The following is a 15,618-nucleotide window of genomic DNA, read 5'->3' as shown; positions in this document are numbered from 1 at the left end:
AGGCACAGGCGTCGTGCCTCTAGGCATCCTCGAGGATGTCCCAAGCAGCTGCTCCAGGTAGGGGTGTTTGCAGGCGTCTGAGCCTGGCAGCCCCTGTCCTATGATCACAGCTCAGAGGAATAACCGCATGGCATCTGGGTGTGGGACTGGTGCCTTCCGTATGGCTTCGTTACAAACTGACTCTGTGACCAGAATGATGAGGGAGTCCTTGTCTCCTCAGAGACAAATAGAAACCTTGCAGATGCTTTTACAGGATTATAAGGGATGTGAATTATAACTGGTGGCAGAAGATTTATGTTTTGGACCTAGTTTAAGTCTTTGGTGCCAAGTGGTATTTTAAAGTCCATCCAACCACTGATCTACCCACCCATTCATCCACCTATCCAACTCCCCTCCCCACTTTCCATCCGTGCATCCACCCACCCACCCAGTCTTTCCTTCCATCCATGCATTACCCACTCACCCACCCATCTACTTGCCATCCCTCCACCCATCTGATCTTTCATCATCTATCCATCCTGCCAGCCAGTCTTGTTGGAGCAGCTACGACATACTGGAGCACGCCTGGCATTTACAGAAATGGTGACGAGTTCAGTCATAGTCCCTGCCCTGGTATACCCTCACCTAGTGTAGTCTGTGTCCAGGGAAATAGAAGATATCCTGGTCTCTATCAGAAAGAAGTCTCTCAATCTGCTCAAGTAGAAATGTGAATTTTAGTTGTTAAAAGAGCCATGCACAAGAAAGAAAGAAAGAGAGAGAGAGAAAGAAAATGCACCAAACCAGTCTGATTCTCTCAAATGCTTGGGAAAGTAGGTGATGCAGTGAGCTTTGTCGTTTGCAGAACGCCAATGCTGGGCATAAATATCTGTGCTAAAGCGACTGGATCCTTGGGGCCCCGTTCCATTCAGCTGGGGCAGAAGCTGCAGGTGGGACAGGCACTTGGGAAGGGAAGGGTACAGAGGCCTCCTGCTGTGGAGGGAGGGAGGAACAGGGGAATAAGTCCCTGGGACCAGGAACCTACAGGTTAACAAACTGACTTTGTGCTTTGGCCTAGGCTGCACATCTGGGAGTTTGAATCTTGCTTTTGCTGTGCACAACCTGTGTGGCCCAGGCAAGTTTCTTACCCAGCTGCATCTCAGTTTTGTCATCTGTAAAATAGAACTAATACGGTCTTGCAGGAGTGTGGATGGACTAAGTACAAACTGAGCACTGAGGTGCCTGGTACATTCTGATTTGTTCTGCATGCATAAATGTTGAAAACAACTAAGTTCAGATCTGGTTGGGTTCAGGATATCATTCAGCTTAAAAAAAAAAAAAAAGAAAAAGAAAGAAAAGAAAGTACTTCCTGGGCTTGATTCCATTTGGAACTCAGCAGATGGGCACAGATTGTCCCAGCTCTTGGCACCTGCTCTGCGGAAGGCTGCGCTGCAAAGGGTCTGAGAACGCTGCCAGCTCAGAGCCCTGGGCTCAGCAGAGGCGGGAGAGCCGCACAGGCTGGCATGGGCCTGGCCCGGTCGTCAGGTAGTGGAGGCCATCACAGAGCGTGTTATTTCTTGGCTCTGTGGACTGGCAGCTCCAGCACCAGTGGTAGTTATGCCTGCCAGTGGGGGACAGCAGCAGGATTGGAATGGGACCGCGTCCTCCACAGCGGGGCAGGTGCTGGGCACAGATCTGCCGCGAGCCTTCTCTCCGGGGTTGGGGGTGGCAGCAGCAGGCCCAATCTGTGGCCAGTGGCGGCAGGGGTGGGGCGGAGACAGCTTCTGAGAATGAACACACTGCACCGGGGGCGTGTTCTCTGCAGAAAAGCGGTGCCCCAGGCCCTGGGGAGACAGAGTGTCTGAGAGCTCACTGGGGTCCCAGCTCCCTCTCTCTATGCCTTGGGCAGCTCCCCTGACCTCCCTGGGCCTCCTTCAGTCCTCTTGTCTGTAAAACAGGACACAAGCAGGTTGTTGGCGAATCGCCAGCTGCCTCCTGGAAAGTGCACAGCAGGGCTGATCCCCCTCCTTCTCTGAGACCGGAACCCTGTTTGTGTCTACAGTCAGGGGGAGAAACAGGGTCAGGAGGAAGAAGAGGCCAGTGCCATCCGAGGCCCTGTGGCCAGCAGAGGGTGGGGATGGCCTGCCTCTCACGAGATGGGAGGGAGCCCGCAGAGCAGCCAGGAGGCAGCTACAGCACCACAGTCCTGAACTGGGCCCCGGAGCATCAGCCTCAGCTCCTGGAACCTTCCATAAGGTCCTTCTAAGTCGAGACCATGGATGTCACAATCCAGCTCTCAAAGGAGTCGTGGTTAGCGCCCGTGGGGCTGCCCACTTGGATGGGAACTGCCCTGCCTCGGGTTCCCGTGGGCCAGCCTGCCCGGAGAAGTGGACCCTTGGGCGCCCCTCATGCACCCCATGCCTTTGGCCTGTGGAGGCTTGTCCAAGACCAAAAGTGACCAGGCTGGTGAGCGGGCCGCTGGATGAGGGGAGTGGGCAGGAGCACAGTTTCATCCACCTCCCCTCTCCTGACCCGCCACAAACATGGGGCCGGTGTCCTGCAATCCAGGAGAGGCCACCCTGGGCCACAGGAGCAGGGACGACTGCCTGAGCCTGGTCGTGGCCTAAACTCGTGGTTAAGCGAAAGCAGTGCATGCCGGAGTGGGTTGTGAGCACCAGCCAGCAAGAAGCCGCCGAGAATGTTCTTTGTTATTTCCAGAGCGGTGAGGAGGAGGACGCTGAGGAAAAAATTTGGTGTCCGCGAGTGGCTCTAAGGGTTCCCAGAACCTTTGCTGCACTTGACCTGGAGGGTTTCCTAGTGAAGGGGCCACTTCAGTGATGGAAGAAGAGAAAGCATTTGTGGGGCTAGTTCAGGCCAGGCTAGAGCTGGAGGCTGGCAACTGAGCCCAGGGAGAAGGGAAGTGGGCATTCGGGCCCTGGGAAGGGACCAGACACCCACCTGTTGTATTCCCCGGCCTCTGAGCTGCAGACCAATTTCTACTCCCATCATGGCTCACCCAGCAGCCCCCAAGGCTTCCTTCTTCCCTGTTTCCTCCTACCCCGCCCTGTTGCCATGGCTGCACACACACACACACACACACACACACACCCCACAGAGAGCCATGGTGGAAACCACCCCAGCATTTCTCAGCAGCCCTGCCCCAAGGCCATGGTAGCAGTGTGGCCAGCTTCTGCTCCCAGCCTCCTCTGGGGAACCACAGCTCCCTCCTGGCACAGGCACCGGGCACACCAGCCCTGAGGACCCCTGAGAGGACGTCCTCCCTGCTGTCTGCCTGGGGCCCCGGTCATCAGGAGGAGGATGGCACTGCTGTCCTCTCTCCTGTTCCCATGCTTCTGACCTAATTAATGACGGGTTCTGAGCCCCCTCCCCCTCCCCCTAGACACACATCCAGAGGCACTGTTCTCACAGGGCCATGTAGGGTGCACTCGAGTGTCACTCTCTGTGGTGAGGTGGGGGACAGCTATACAACACCTGGTGCTTAGGGCCTGGCCTCTCCTGTGACAGGAGTCAGGAATGAGGGCTGCAGAGACAGATGGGCTTGGGAGGAGCCACAAGGTACCATGTTGACAGAGGGAACCACACCGTGACCAAAGACAGGCCCCAGTGCTGATGGGGAGCTCCGTGTGGCTGGAGAGGGGACGTGGGCCAGGTGCGCAGCCACAGAAGGGACTGGGGTTTTATTCTGAGCAGTGGTGGGCGAGCTCACCCTCCCCCGAGACACCAGCTCTGTGCAGTGGTTCCCCGGGCTCTGGAGGTGCCCGGGCTTCCCACGGCTCTGAGCCGCCTCTGTAGATGCCTGGCCCTGCCCCTTCCATCTGGACCTCTCCCTCCCTGCCTGAGTCCTAGGTCCCATCCCACGGGGCTAGCCCTGCTGCTGCCTCCCCTCCCCTCTGCTGCCTGGGGGAGGAATTGGGGGGGCGTGGCCAGGGGCAGGGCCAGGCTCCTGTTCCTGCCGGGCTCAGTGAGCCAGCCCCTGCCCAGCTTCTCCCCAACCCCGCCCCATCTCCTCCCTCTCCAGCTTGGTGGCTGTGGGGGTGGATTTCACTGTGAGGGAGGGGCTCTCTTAGCACTCCTCCCTCCTCACCTGCCCTCTCTTAACCCTTTGGGGCCTCTGACCTGCTCCTGTCCAAGGCTGATTCCAGGGCTCAGGCTTTCTGGGCCTTTCCTGGCATTCTTGACACCTCCTGCTGGGCTTGTCCGTGTCCACAGGGCAGTGGGTGGCACCCGTTGGTTGTGGTGGGAGAAACAGCCCTCAGAACTACTGGCTACAGGTCTGCTTCCCTGCCTGAAATACTCCCCAGGCTGAGTCACCTCCTTGGGTTCCTGCTGGCACTTTGGCTTCCAGAGGCTTCTGCAGGAATGCACTTGAGCCCTGCACTGCCAGATACACTCAGAGTCTGCAGGCCTGAGGCTTCGGGGCTTCTGCCTCTGCAGCCACTTAGCTTGGGGAGGGGGAGAGAGTGGCCCTGAGGACCACCTGGTGGGCAGGAAGGAGGTGAGGGCCTGCTGAGGGACACCCAGGGTTTAAGGGTGTCCAATTGTGCTGCAGACGAGTGCTTGGTGCCAAGGGCATTGTGTGGGGAAGCAGAGAGGCGTAGACAGCAAGAGCAATGCTGGACAGAGACCCATTCGGAGGACAGGAGAGGAGCCCAGCTTTGCCTCAGCTCAGCACAGCTCCTGAGGGTGCTGGCGGATTTACAGGGTGGGAGTGGTTTCAGGCCCCACATGCTCTCAGCCTGGTTAGTGCACAGGCACCCCCATGGCTCTTGCCTCTGGTCAGCTGCTCCCTCTGTGCCCTGTCTCTCCTGCCCCTGACCTGAGAGCTGCCCCAGTCATGGAAGTGGGCCTGGGGAAGACCATGTGCCATGGCCACAGAACCAGAGGGTGTCGTGCCACGGTGAGGGGTTTCCTCTCGGGATCGTGCAGAATCACCCACACATGAAGCACACTTACACTTTCCCCACCCTCCCCACCCTGTGCAGCCTTCTGGTGACACTGTGTGCCAGCGAGGAAGCCCTGGAGTGTGGGGCCAGAGACGAGAGTCGTGAGGGTTGGAAGGGGTGGGGATGACAGGGTCGTTGTCAAAGGGATTTGGGGGTGAAGAAGGAGAGAAGAGGGCACTGAGGACCACAGCATGACCTGACAAGATTCCCATCTGATCGAAGCTCTTGCTGGAACCACAGGGACTTGCAGACACACAAGGAGCCAATCCCCCAAGACCATTGCCTGTGCACAGTGCTGTCCCATAGCGGGTTAAGCCACAGCCTGAAATGCCGACATCCCACATGGGCACCAGTTTGAGACCTGGCTGCACCACTTCTGATCCAGCTCCCTGCTAATGTGCCTGGGAAAGCAGAAGATGGCCTAAGTGCTTGGGCCCCTGCACCCACATGGGAGACCTGGAAGAAGCTCTGGGCTTCTGGCTTCGACCAAGCACCAGCCACTGGGGCCATTTAGAGAGTGAACAAGTAGTAAGTGGAAGATCTCTGTAACTCTGCCTTTCAAATAAATAAAAAATAAGTCTTTAAAAAAACAAATGCCGGAGAAGGGCTGAGACTCGCTGGATGAGAGTAAAGAACACAACAGCTTTTGCAAGGCCTGGTCCTGGCTTCAGTGGTCGGAGGGCGGAAGTGCTGAGAGCCGTGACTGCACATCCTATGGGGGGAACACAGGACTCCCGGGCGACGGCAGCACGGGCTGCATTTGGGTGAAGGGTGTGGTCGCGGCACTGCGCCTGCGACCTTTCTGGAGATCAGACTGCAGAGTAACAGGTGGAATGCCGGGAGCTTGTGCCCTCAGAACTGCTCCTAGGCCCCAGGCTGGGCTAAAGGGGAGGCTTCTGCATCCAGAGAAGGTCTCTGTGGGAATGTGTGAAGTCTACTTCTAGAAACATGGCCACTGGCCTGGCCTGGGGCTTACGTTCTACCCTGACTCCCTTCCAAACCATGTTCTCCCCCGCAACAGGCAACTCGGGACGTGGTGCTGAGCCGGGCGCCTGAGCAGGAGAAGGACCGCACGGCCAGCTTGCACAACGCCGCGGCCATCTACGACCTCCTGAGCATCACGCTGGGCCGGAGGGGCCAGTATGCCATGCTGTCCGAGGTACGCTGCCCGTGAGGCAGGCGGAGCCGCCCCCCGCCAGGCAGCTCTGCCGCTTGCTGGCCCTGTGCCCCCGTCAAGGTGTAGGAGCCTCAGGTTCTGCACGTGTGAAGGGGGCGTCATCAGGAACCCACCCCACAGGGCTGTTGGGAGGAGTCACTGAGCTCCCGGGAGTAAGATGCTGAGACCAGTGCCACACACAGTAGTGAGTGTTCACTGCTATTTCTACTGCATGTATGCATTGTGGAAGCGTGTTCACAAATCTTTCTACGTCCACTCTTTATCACGGCCCTATTCATTCACGTGTGCTGGAGGGTCAGAGAAGGTGAAACACTTGTGTAGGGCCACACAGCATGCCAGTGGCAGGGACTGAGTGACCCCTGGGTTTCCATCAGGAGCTAAGTTTGGGCCCCCTGCACCCTCCCAAGGGCAGTGGCTTGGACAGTGGTTACCCACAATGGGGCTGGGTTGGCTGGGCTGGGGGGACCATGCAGAACCGACTGTCTGCCCCTCCACAGTGCCTGGAGCGAGCCATGAAGTTTGCATTTGGAGAATTCCACCTTTGGTACCAAGTGGCCCTCTCCATGGTGGCTTGTGGGAAGGTAAGGCTGGGTGCTGGGGTGCACACTCACCCTCAGGGCTCCGCTCTCCTCTAGACGCTCCCAGCCTGGGCTGAGGGGCTTTCCTGGAGCCAGGGGCTTGGGGAGAAGACAGGGCTGGGGGCCTTGGCCCGTTACCCAGCTGCTGGTCTGGGTCTTCAGGAGAGCGGGGGACAGGGGGAGGGCCCGCAGACACCTGATGTGCAGTTCCAGTGTGCCGAGTGGCCTGTGAGAGCTTCTCCCTGAGTGTGTGGGTGTGCACGGGGGCCTTGTAGCACTGCTGGGGGGGGGCAGTGGGTGTGCCTGCCTGAGACGGGCACCTGGGCTGGCTCCAGGCGAGGGGAGTGCTGTTCCATTTGGGCCGCAACTCACAGCAAATTGGAAACTTGCCTGGGAGGGTGCAGTACAGCAGGCAGCACCCACAGGGGAGTGTGCAGGGAGAGCCGTGTGTGCATGTGGCCGGGGCACCTGGCTGGGAGCAGGGCTGGGGGGGGCGGGGCATGATGCTCCGAGCAGGGGGCGCCTGATTGGCATTGGCTCGAAGGCCTCCCCACCTGGGTGCCAGCACCCCTGGTTTTGCCACAGACCCGAATTACGCTTATGTAAGCTTCTATTTTAAGCAGTGACACGAAAGGAAAACCTTTCCGGAGCTGGGGGCTGGGGGTGTCAGGGCTGAGGATGCTCCACGCGCAGGAAGTCAGGTGGCATGAGCTTACAGATCGTGCCGAGGGCTGTAAATACCCAGAACCCTTTCATGGCGCTGAGGGAATTCCTCGCCCCCTGGCCCATCTGTGCCACGTTCCATTTCTAGCCCCGCAGCCGTCCCTGAGGGGGGCCTCCCAGCCTGCCAGCACCTCCTCCACGCATGAGGTCTGTGCCAGCCAGCACAGGGCCTCGGTGGCAAGGCATGCCAGGGCCTTGCAGGAGGGGGGAGAAGAGCAGGTGCAGCAGCCTGGCTGGCAGAATGGGGCGGGGAGAGACAGCAGAGACCAGTGGGATCCCTCTGCTGGGTGCTTGTCTTCTCAGACCCCCGCCACTGCCACCTCCCCCAGCATTGTGGTCCAGTGTGATCTGTTGGCTCCACGCTCAGCAGGGTCTTATCAAGGCCCAGGGAGACTGGGGTGAGGCTCCAGCCCTCCAAGAGTTAGGGATTGAGAGAAACCTTCCTAGGAAATGGCAGGGGAGGTGGGTGAGCAGAGGCCAGCAGGAGGGGGCAGCGTGCCTGGCATGCCTCAGGTACAGGCACTGGAAAGATGTGTCCTCGTGGCTGGGGCTTTAGGGACAGGGTGGGAGGAGCCTCTGGTGCCTACATAGTCTGGGCAGACAGCTCACAGTGGCAGGGGCAGCTTCTTCCTGCCCGCTGGCAGCAGAGAAGGCATCCCTAGCAGTAGTGAGCAGGGACTGGGAGAGGTCTGGGGCCAGAGCAGGGGCTGCCTCCCTCTGTGGGTCCTGGACCCTTTGCAGAAGCTGAGGCAAGCTGGGGACCACCCCTCTTCAGAAAGATGAACTGTGTATGAATGTTAGTGTTGATTCCTGAGGGAGCTCCTGGAAGCCCCCTAGGCTCAGGAGAAGACACCTCCATACACTGGGAGGTAAGAGGTCTTCCATGTCCCTCCTGAGAAGCAGCTGAGCGTGGTCCCGGCATCCAGGGAGCTGGTTTCCTGGATGGGCACAGGAATGGCTTACAGGCAAGGAACAGTTGGGGCGATCGGTGAACTCCCTGTGCATGAGGCTGCGTGGGAGGGAAACTCAGGGTCACACCCACCCATGTATTGGTGCAGCAGGTCATTCTAGAAAGTATTCTCCACCCCCTTGGTGTCCCAGGCAGCCCTGCTAGGTGGCTGGACCCTGCCTTTGCAAAGAGCCTGAAGTAGGAATCAAGGCTGTGGACCTGTGATTGTGCCCGGAAGGCCTTCCAGAAGGTGAGGCCGGGCAGATATAAATACACCTGGCACTGGGGCCTGCAGTAAAAGCGGATGAGTTCTGCGGCGTGATTTAGGTCGTTCCTTCTCTCCGTCTCCACATGGCAACTGCATTGGCTGCGTTGCTAGGTAACCAGCACGACAGGAAAAAAAAAAGAAAAAAAAAGCCAGGGCTGCTCCCAGCGCAGAGTCCTCAGATGGCTCCTTAAATAGCAGCGGATTCTGGTCTGCATGGGGGTGGAATGTGGAGGGTCAGGTTAGAGAATCCCGTATATCACCCGTTTCAGGCCCACGGAGATCAGCAGAGGTGAAGCCTGCATGGCTGGGTGTGCTGGGAGGGAGGCGCCCGGAGTGGCATTCCCAGGAGAGGGTCCTGGCCAGAGGGGCGTGGCCTGACAGCCCCTCCCAGCTCCCCCCGCAGCCCCTGGGCCGGGCAGTCTTGCAGTCTCTGTGCCTGCAAGAGCTGTCATTTCAGCACCCTCTGCTGCTTGGCCTCCTGCTCTCTTGGTTCCAGGGCGTGGTGGCATTGGTCCTCTCTTCCCAGCCTTCCTATGGGCTTGTTAAGGGATGGAGCTACGGCCTCGTGCCCTGGCCATGGTGACTGCACAGCCCCTCGCCAGCACCAGGCCCTGGATCAAGACCCCTGCATTTGGCCTCATGGGAGTGAGGCAGAGCCCAGGGAAGCCTGGCCCAGCTGGGTTGAGGAAAGCTCTCCCCTAGATGGCAGGGACAGGCAGGGTCAACTGGAGAGAGGTGGAGGCTCTGGGGTGGGCACAGACAGTGGATGCCAGCTCTGCACCTGCCAGTCTCGAGTTGCTCACGCCCAGCCATGGACAGGCGAGCCTCCCTGAGCCCCCTGTTCCCAGGGGCACCCTCAGAGTTGCTGGGGAGGGTGAGGGGTCATTAATGCTTGGGACCCTGGCTCCCAATAGGGCCCCAGTGCCTGGGAATTGTCCTAGTGAGGCATACATGCACCGGTCTACCTGGGGGGCATACCGGTACGGGGTGTATGCACTGGGAGAGACAGCCCTGTTTCCTGAAGGAGCTGAACTCAGAAGTTCCCAGCCCCAAATGTGTGTTGGGATGGCGGGGGGGAGGGTGACAGGGAGACAGGCAGGCCTCCTCTCTGACCACGGGAGCCACACCAAGGCGATGAAGGGCTGTGGTTAGGGGCTCTGGCGCCAGCTCAGACACTTCTGGGCTGCGTGGTTCTGGACACACTGCGTCACGTCTCCACGTCTCAGTTTCCTCATCTGTAAAGTGGAGTCTTCGTGCCTGCCTCAGGGTGCGTGGTGAAAAGTGGGCCTTCTCTGCGAAGGTCTGAGAGCAGACCCCCTGCCTCTGCAGGCCACCCAGCTTGCTGTAGCCATTCCACTCAGCCGTCGTGTCATGCCCACGAAACAGCCACGCACAGCACAGGAATGAGTGGCTGTGGTTGGGGTCCAATAAAGCCTTATTTATAAAATTGGGCTGGCGGCCAGATTTGGCTGTGGGCCGTGCTCTGCTGGTCCCTGACCTAGAACGGTGCCTGGCACTCAGTTACATCTGGATGGGCTCAGCTGCTCTTCGGCCCAGGAGTGCTGCTGGCGATGTCCCAGATTTATTTATTTGAAGGGCATAGTGAAAGAGAAAAGAGAGAGATCTCTCTGTCACCCAGATACATGCAACCGCTAAGGCTGGGTCAGGCCAAAGCCAGGAACCTGGAACTCCATCCTGGTCTCCCACGTGGGTGCAGGGACCCAAGCACCTGGGCCTTCTTCTGCTACCTTCTCAGGTGCACTAGCAGGGAGCTGGATTGGAAGCAGAGCAGCCAGGATCCAAACCTGTGCTCTGAAATGGAATGCCAGTGTCACAGCAGAGACCCAATACCATGTGCCGCGACACTGGCCCCTGTGTCCCTACTTAGAGAGTCCCCTTGTTCCTCTCAGCATGTCCGTGGCTTAGCTTTGAGTTCCTTTTCGAGAGCTTCCTTCTGCTCTCATGTTGGCTGTTGTCACGTTTGCAAAAGGCAGGGGTCTCAGCCTCCCTCTCCAGATGAGGAAACTGAGGCCCTGGGCTCCTCCCTCTGCACCCTCCTCCGAGCTCTCAGCCCTGATTGTACAGGGACCCCTGGCTGTGGGCAGGAGCCACCCTGGTCTGTCGGGACCCAGGGCTGTGGTGATGGTGTTGCCTGCTCTTCCTTCTGCAGTCGGCCCACGCTGTGTCGCTGCTGCGGGAGTGCGTGAAGCTGCGGCCCTCCGACCCCACCGTGCCCCTGATGGCTGCCAAGGTCTGCATCGGGCCCCTGCACTGGGTGAGTGAGCAGCGGGATCGTCTTGGGCTTTCAAAATGCCAGTCAGCATCCTGAGGCTCCTCTCTCCTCAGAGCAACACGGGCCACACACAGCGTCCTCTCCATGTGGTGGCCAGCGGCTCCTACCCACATCTCTTCTACTACGGGCCGCAGAGCCCTCTGTGTGCAGGAACCCCAAAGTGGGTGCTTTGCCTGGAGATGGCTCTCCCCAACTTCCTATAGCCCTGATACTCCAGCCCACAAGGCTCCAGGGCCTGGGTCTGGGGCACCCAGCAGGTACTTCATAATTAACAGTTCCTACAGCTCCTCCTGCCACTGTCCCCAACTTGGGTGTCCAAGAGACAGACAGCAGCCCTGGGCACGGGACAGCCCACCTCCTTATCCTTCCCTCCCGTGGGCCCTGCCTCGTCCATCCCGAGCCTCACCTTCCCTCCACAGCAGGAGGCCGCTCCCCAACACAAGGGGTGGGGGGAGCCGCATCTCCCCAGGCCCTATACGCCTGGCAGGTGCTGGGGGAGGGGCGAGGGAAGCCTGGCTTCAGACCCCTGGGCTTTGTGCTGTTGCTCTGGCGGGGCCAAGAACACACGACCCGGCCCACCACACACTCTGGGCTCTGGGAAGGGGCAGTGTGGCCAGGCAGTGAAGAGCTTCCCTGGTTTCCCACTGTTTGGTCTTGAATAGAGCCCAGATCCTCACTGTGCCTCAGTCTCCTCCTCTGTAGGATGGAAAGAGCAACAATTTCCAGCTCAGATGTGTTGTGAAGGAATAAAGTCTGCAGAGGGCTTCCTGGAGGAGGCAGCCTTGGCGTGGGTTCAGAGGGCATCGGTCACAGCTTGCTTTCCTCAGCCCTAAGAGTATGGGGAACTCTCTCTTGCTCCTCCACTCTTGGGCGACGCTGCTGCATCTTGTTTCCTATAGCTACGGGCCCTCATTGGCAAGCACACGGGTGTGGGTGGCATGCTGGTGCGGGGGGGAGGGGGGGGCCTGGGCTGGCACCTGCCACAGAGGCTGATGGTGGGAGCCAGAGGAGGCAGGAGGGTGGGACCCTCAGCCGCTAGCTCAGACCCTGCCCCTTCCCAGGGCTGCTGAGAGGGACCTCCAGCTCATCACGGGGCTAAAACCCCAAATACCCACCTATCTGGGGGCGGGCATCTGTGCTCCAAAAGGCTGCCAGCTCGGAGGCACTGTGGGTCCACCCAGCCGCTGGCCACCCTTGCCAGGAAGCCCTAAATTTAGGTCTTCCCACCCTGGAGGAGCCGCTTCCTCAGCAGCATAATTACAGTAATCGTGTGCGTGCAGATTACATGGTAATAAAATTAGGCCCAAATCAGTCCAAATTGAAATCAGATGAGTTAGGAGCAAAGTCATCAATGACAACATAAATAGAAAAGCCCAGAAGGAGGCTTCAACGGGCAGACTGGCCCTCAGGATCCAGGAGGAGGGGTGCTCTTTCACCTCCAGGCAGCTATGTGTATGGGTTGAGGGGCTGCTGGGAGCCAGGGTTTGAATCAGGCACGAGCCAGAGCCAGGCCCTGCTGGTGGGCCAGGGGCAGGCACCTCTGGGCTGGAGGCCTCTCCCGCTGTGTGTCCACAGCCCTGTGTATTCCAGCCCCAACACGGGTCACTTGTCCACGTTTCTGGAGGGCAGGGACTGTCTCCCTCTCCTCTGAATCCTAGCCTACAGTTGAGTGTCCCAACACAGAGAGGCCTGCATGCAGCCGCTGTTACTTGTCCCGTGAAATGACACACAGCCTGGCTTGCCAGGTAGGGGCAGGGTGGGAGATGAGACTCTCCGTGTGCTCTGCAGGTAACTGGCGCTGGCAGGGTTGGCTTGGAGCGGAGAGCAGGCTGTGGGGTGGCCAAGGGCAACCTGTTCCCCTGGGAAGCCTGGAGGGCGGCAGCCCAGCTGTCTGTTCTCAAGGCCTACTGGCAGGAGGGAGCTGTTCATGCATGAGATGGGGCCTGGGGCCTGGAAGGCATCTGACACCCTATCTGTCTCCAGCCTTTGCATCTTTCCTGGCTCATGTCGGCCCCATCAGGCCCAGCCGTCGCCACGCCAAGCCCTGTGAGCAGGGAACAGAAATCTGGGGGCGGGCAGTTTGGCCTGGGTTGTAGGAGGGGAGGCTGAAACTGGGACATTTGAAAAACGAGTTGTGCTGGGTGCAACTAGACCAGGTGGCCATGTGCCCGGGGGCAGAGCACCTGCTGTCCTCGCGTTTTATCCTTGTGCCCAGGGGGAGTGTGGGATGCCCCAAGCTGAGCCTGGGCCTGAGTTAGGCTGGCCGCTGGCAGGGGGCTGGACAGAGGGGTTCGTGAGGGGCCATGTGTTGGCTGACTGCGGGGCCGGGAGTAGCTGGGGTAGGGCTGCGGTGGGAGAGCTCTGGCCCTGAGGCCTAGCTTGAGACTTCCCAGGGTGGGCAAGGCTTCCCCAGGCTCTAAGCTGGTGACAGGTTGACAGTGAAGCCAGAGAGCCCTGGGTGGCAGCCTCCTGCCGTGGCGTGGCCGGCGTCCCGCCCAGGTCCCCATCTTTGGAGCAGGAGGAGAGGAAGATGTACAGTTTTTAGTATCCCTCCAAACACAATGGTTAAAAATTCTCTGGATTTGCAAAGTCGAATTTGGACTTCCTTTGGAGGAAGCAGACAGGACAGGGTGTGCATGGTGTCGTGTGTGACACAGACAGGAGCAGGGCGCGTGCTCACCTGTGGAAAGTCAGTGACGCCGTCTCTCACCTCCTTCCTCCGAGAGGGGCTGCAGGTGGGAGTGCAGAGAGCACAGGCTTTGGAGGAGGAGGAGGCTGGGGTCTCCCTCCCCGCCTCCCCACTCACCGGCTGTGGGACTGTGGGGGCAGGCATTTGCCTGCTCTGTGCCTCTGTTTCTGCATCTGTAACCTGCAAGCCTTGGCGCCCACTGTCGCAGGCAGCTGTGGCGACCCCCGATGAGGCGGGCTCCCGCTTGTGTGTGGCAGGTGCCTGGGGACCGCCACAGCTCCTCCAGGACAGCAAGGATGTGGCTTGACTGCCTTCCTGCTCACGTACCAGGGCGGGCAGAGCCAGGAAGATGGAGGCAGGGAGGAAAAGGGGCCGGCTCTCCTGCCGCCCCCTTGCAGGAATCGGAGACCATACCTGCTTCCTCCTGGAAGACAGGAGGGTCCTCAGTAGAGCAGCTCACAGTTGGCCCTGGGTCTGCACGTTAAACCCAGCTCTGCTCGCCCAGAAACAAGCTTCCTCTGCTTCCTAGCAAGAGTGGATGCGGGGCCGGCGCTGTGGCTCACTAGGCTAATCCTCCGCCTTGCAGCGCCGGCACACTGGGTTCTAGTCCCGGTCGGGGCACAGGATTCTGTCCCGGTTGCCCCTCTTCCAGGCCAGCTCTCTGCTGTGGCCAGGGAGTGCAGTGGAGGATGGCCCAAGTGCTTGGGCCCTGCACCCCATAGGAGACCAGGAGAAGCACCTGGCTCCTGCCTTTGGATCAGCGCAATGTGCCAGCCGCGGCGGCCATTGGAGGGTGAACCAACGGCAAAGGAAGACCTTTCTCTCTGTCTCTGTCTCTCACTGTCCACTCTGCCTGTCAAAAAACAACAACAAAAAAAGAGTGGATGCAGGCAACGGCTCCAAGGGCAGAACTTTAGCCCACGCCACAGGGATCAATTGAGGCAACCCTGAGCACGGCACAGGTGAGCCGGGAGCCTGCCTGTATGGGGACCACATTAGGAGAACTGGGCACATCCGGGAACTTGGGAAGTCACAAGAAAATTTTCCTTACTATGGAAAGCCAAAATAAACCACAAGAAGCTAATCCAAACATTGCACCCTTCAGGGTATCCTTGTCCCCCCAGGGCTCAGGGAAGAGAAAAATGAAAAACTGCGGAGGGTGGCATGAAGCTTTGGGGTCAGGAGACCTGGGTAGGTCAGGGGGCTCTGCACTTCCTGGCTGCGTCCCAGGGCGTTTGTGGTGCTGTGCACACACCAGGACGGCTCTTGCTCCCTCTAGAACTGCCCTTGGGGAGTGGAGGAGAACCTCCCCCTGTGTGTTTTGGCAAGGTGAGGCTGCCCTCAGCAGAGGTGTGAGAGCAGTGTGTTGCAGGAAAGGAGGAAGGCTGGGCCTTGAACTCCCTGCCCTGGAAGCACTCGGACAAGTGAGGGGGGCTCAGCGTTGTGACTCCAGCCGATTGTAGCTGCAGCCGCCCAGACCCCGGCCAGAGGAGGAGGTGTGTGGAGCCCGGAAGGGGTCCAGGAGGTGCTAGGCAGGAGGGAAGATACCAAGGACAGGTGCTAGGGTGGAGAGCCGTTACAGGTTGTGAAACAGACCTCTTTCATTAAAAAAAAAAAAAAGATTCTCAGAGAATAGGGAGGCAAACACCCCCACGCAGTGCCCACAGTAGGGGCGGGTCCAGCATGATGGGCGTGTGTCCTGGACCTTGGATGGACTCAGAGCCTGAACAACCCAGCACAGCAGACTGGGAAAGCTGTAGGGACACCAGCTTGTCCTTGCATAGTGGTCACTCTTCTGTGAACGAGGGTCATTTGATGCCACTTCCTAGTTTGTCAGTCACGGAAGCACATTGGCCACGTTAGGCCGGGACTTCAGGGAAAAAAAAGACCCTGGAAGATAAAGCTAGTTATGTGTGTATGTGTGTGAGTGTCCATGGATTTCATAAATGCGTGTACCAAAATAAAGTCCATTTTCCACAAACTTTTTGAAGCGCGCGCATG

The 15,618-nt window shown here is 59.1% G+C and overlaps 1 protein-coding gene across 7 annotated transcripts in view; it reads left to right on the top strand.

The window, feature by feature from the left end:
- The window catches only part of TTC7A (tetratricopeptide repeat domain 7A), a 136,664-nt gene that overhangs the window by 76,894 nt on the left and 44,152 nt on the right, over positions 1 to 15,618 (top strand). For all 7 annotated transcript variants that reach the window (XM_051839053.3, XM_051839079.3, XM_017340791.4 and 4 more), the window contains 3 exons: positions 5,962 to 6,099; positions 6,615 to 6,698; positions 10,806 to 10,910. In XM_051839053.3, the coding sequence (XP_051695013.1) occupies positions 5,962 to 6,099; positions 6,615 to 6,698; positions 10,806 to 10,910 (327 nt within the window). The remainder of the gene's footprint in view (positions 1 to 5,961; positions 6,100 to 6,614; positions 6,699 to 10,805; positions 10,911 to 15,618) is intronic.

The sequence above is a fragment of the Oryctolagus cuniculus genome, chromosome 2, assembly GCF_051225735.1.
Source record: "Oryctolagus cuniculus isolate XC-2025 breed Fujian yellow rabbit chromosome 2, ASM5122573v1, whole genome shotgun sequence".
Taxonomy (NCBI): Eukaryota; Metazoa; Chordata; class Mammalia; order Lagomorpha; family Leporidae; genus Oryctolagus; species Oryctolagus cuniculus.
Note: the sequence above shows the minus strand (reverse complement) of the source record. Positions and strands in the feature narration are given on the sequence as shown.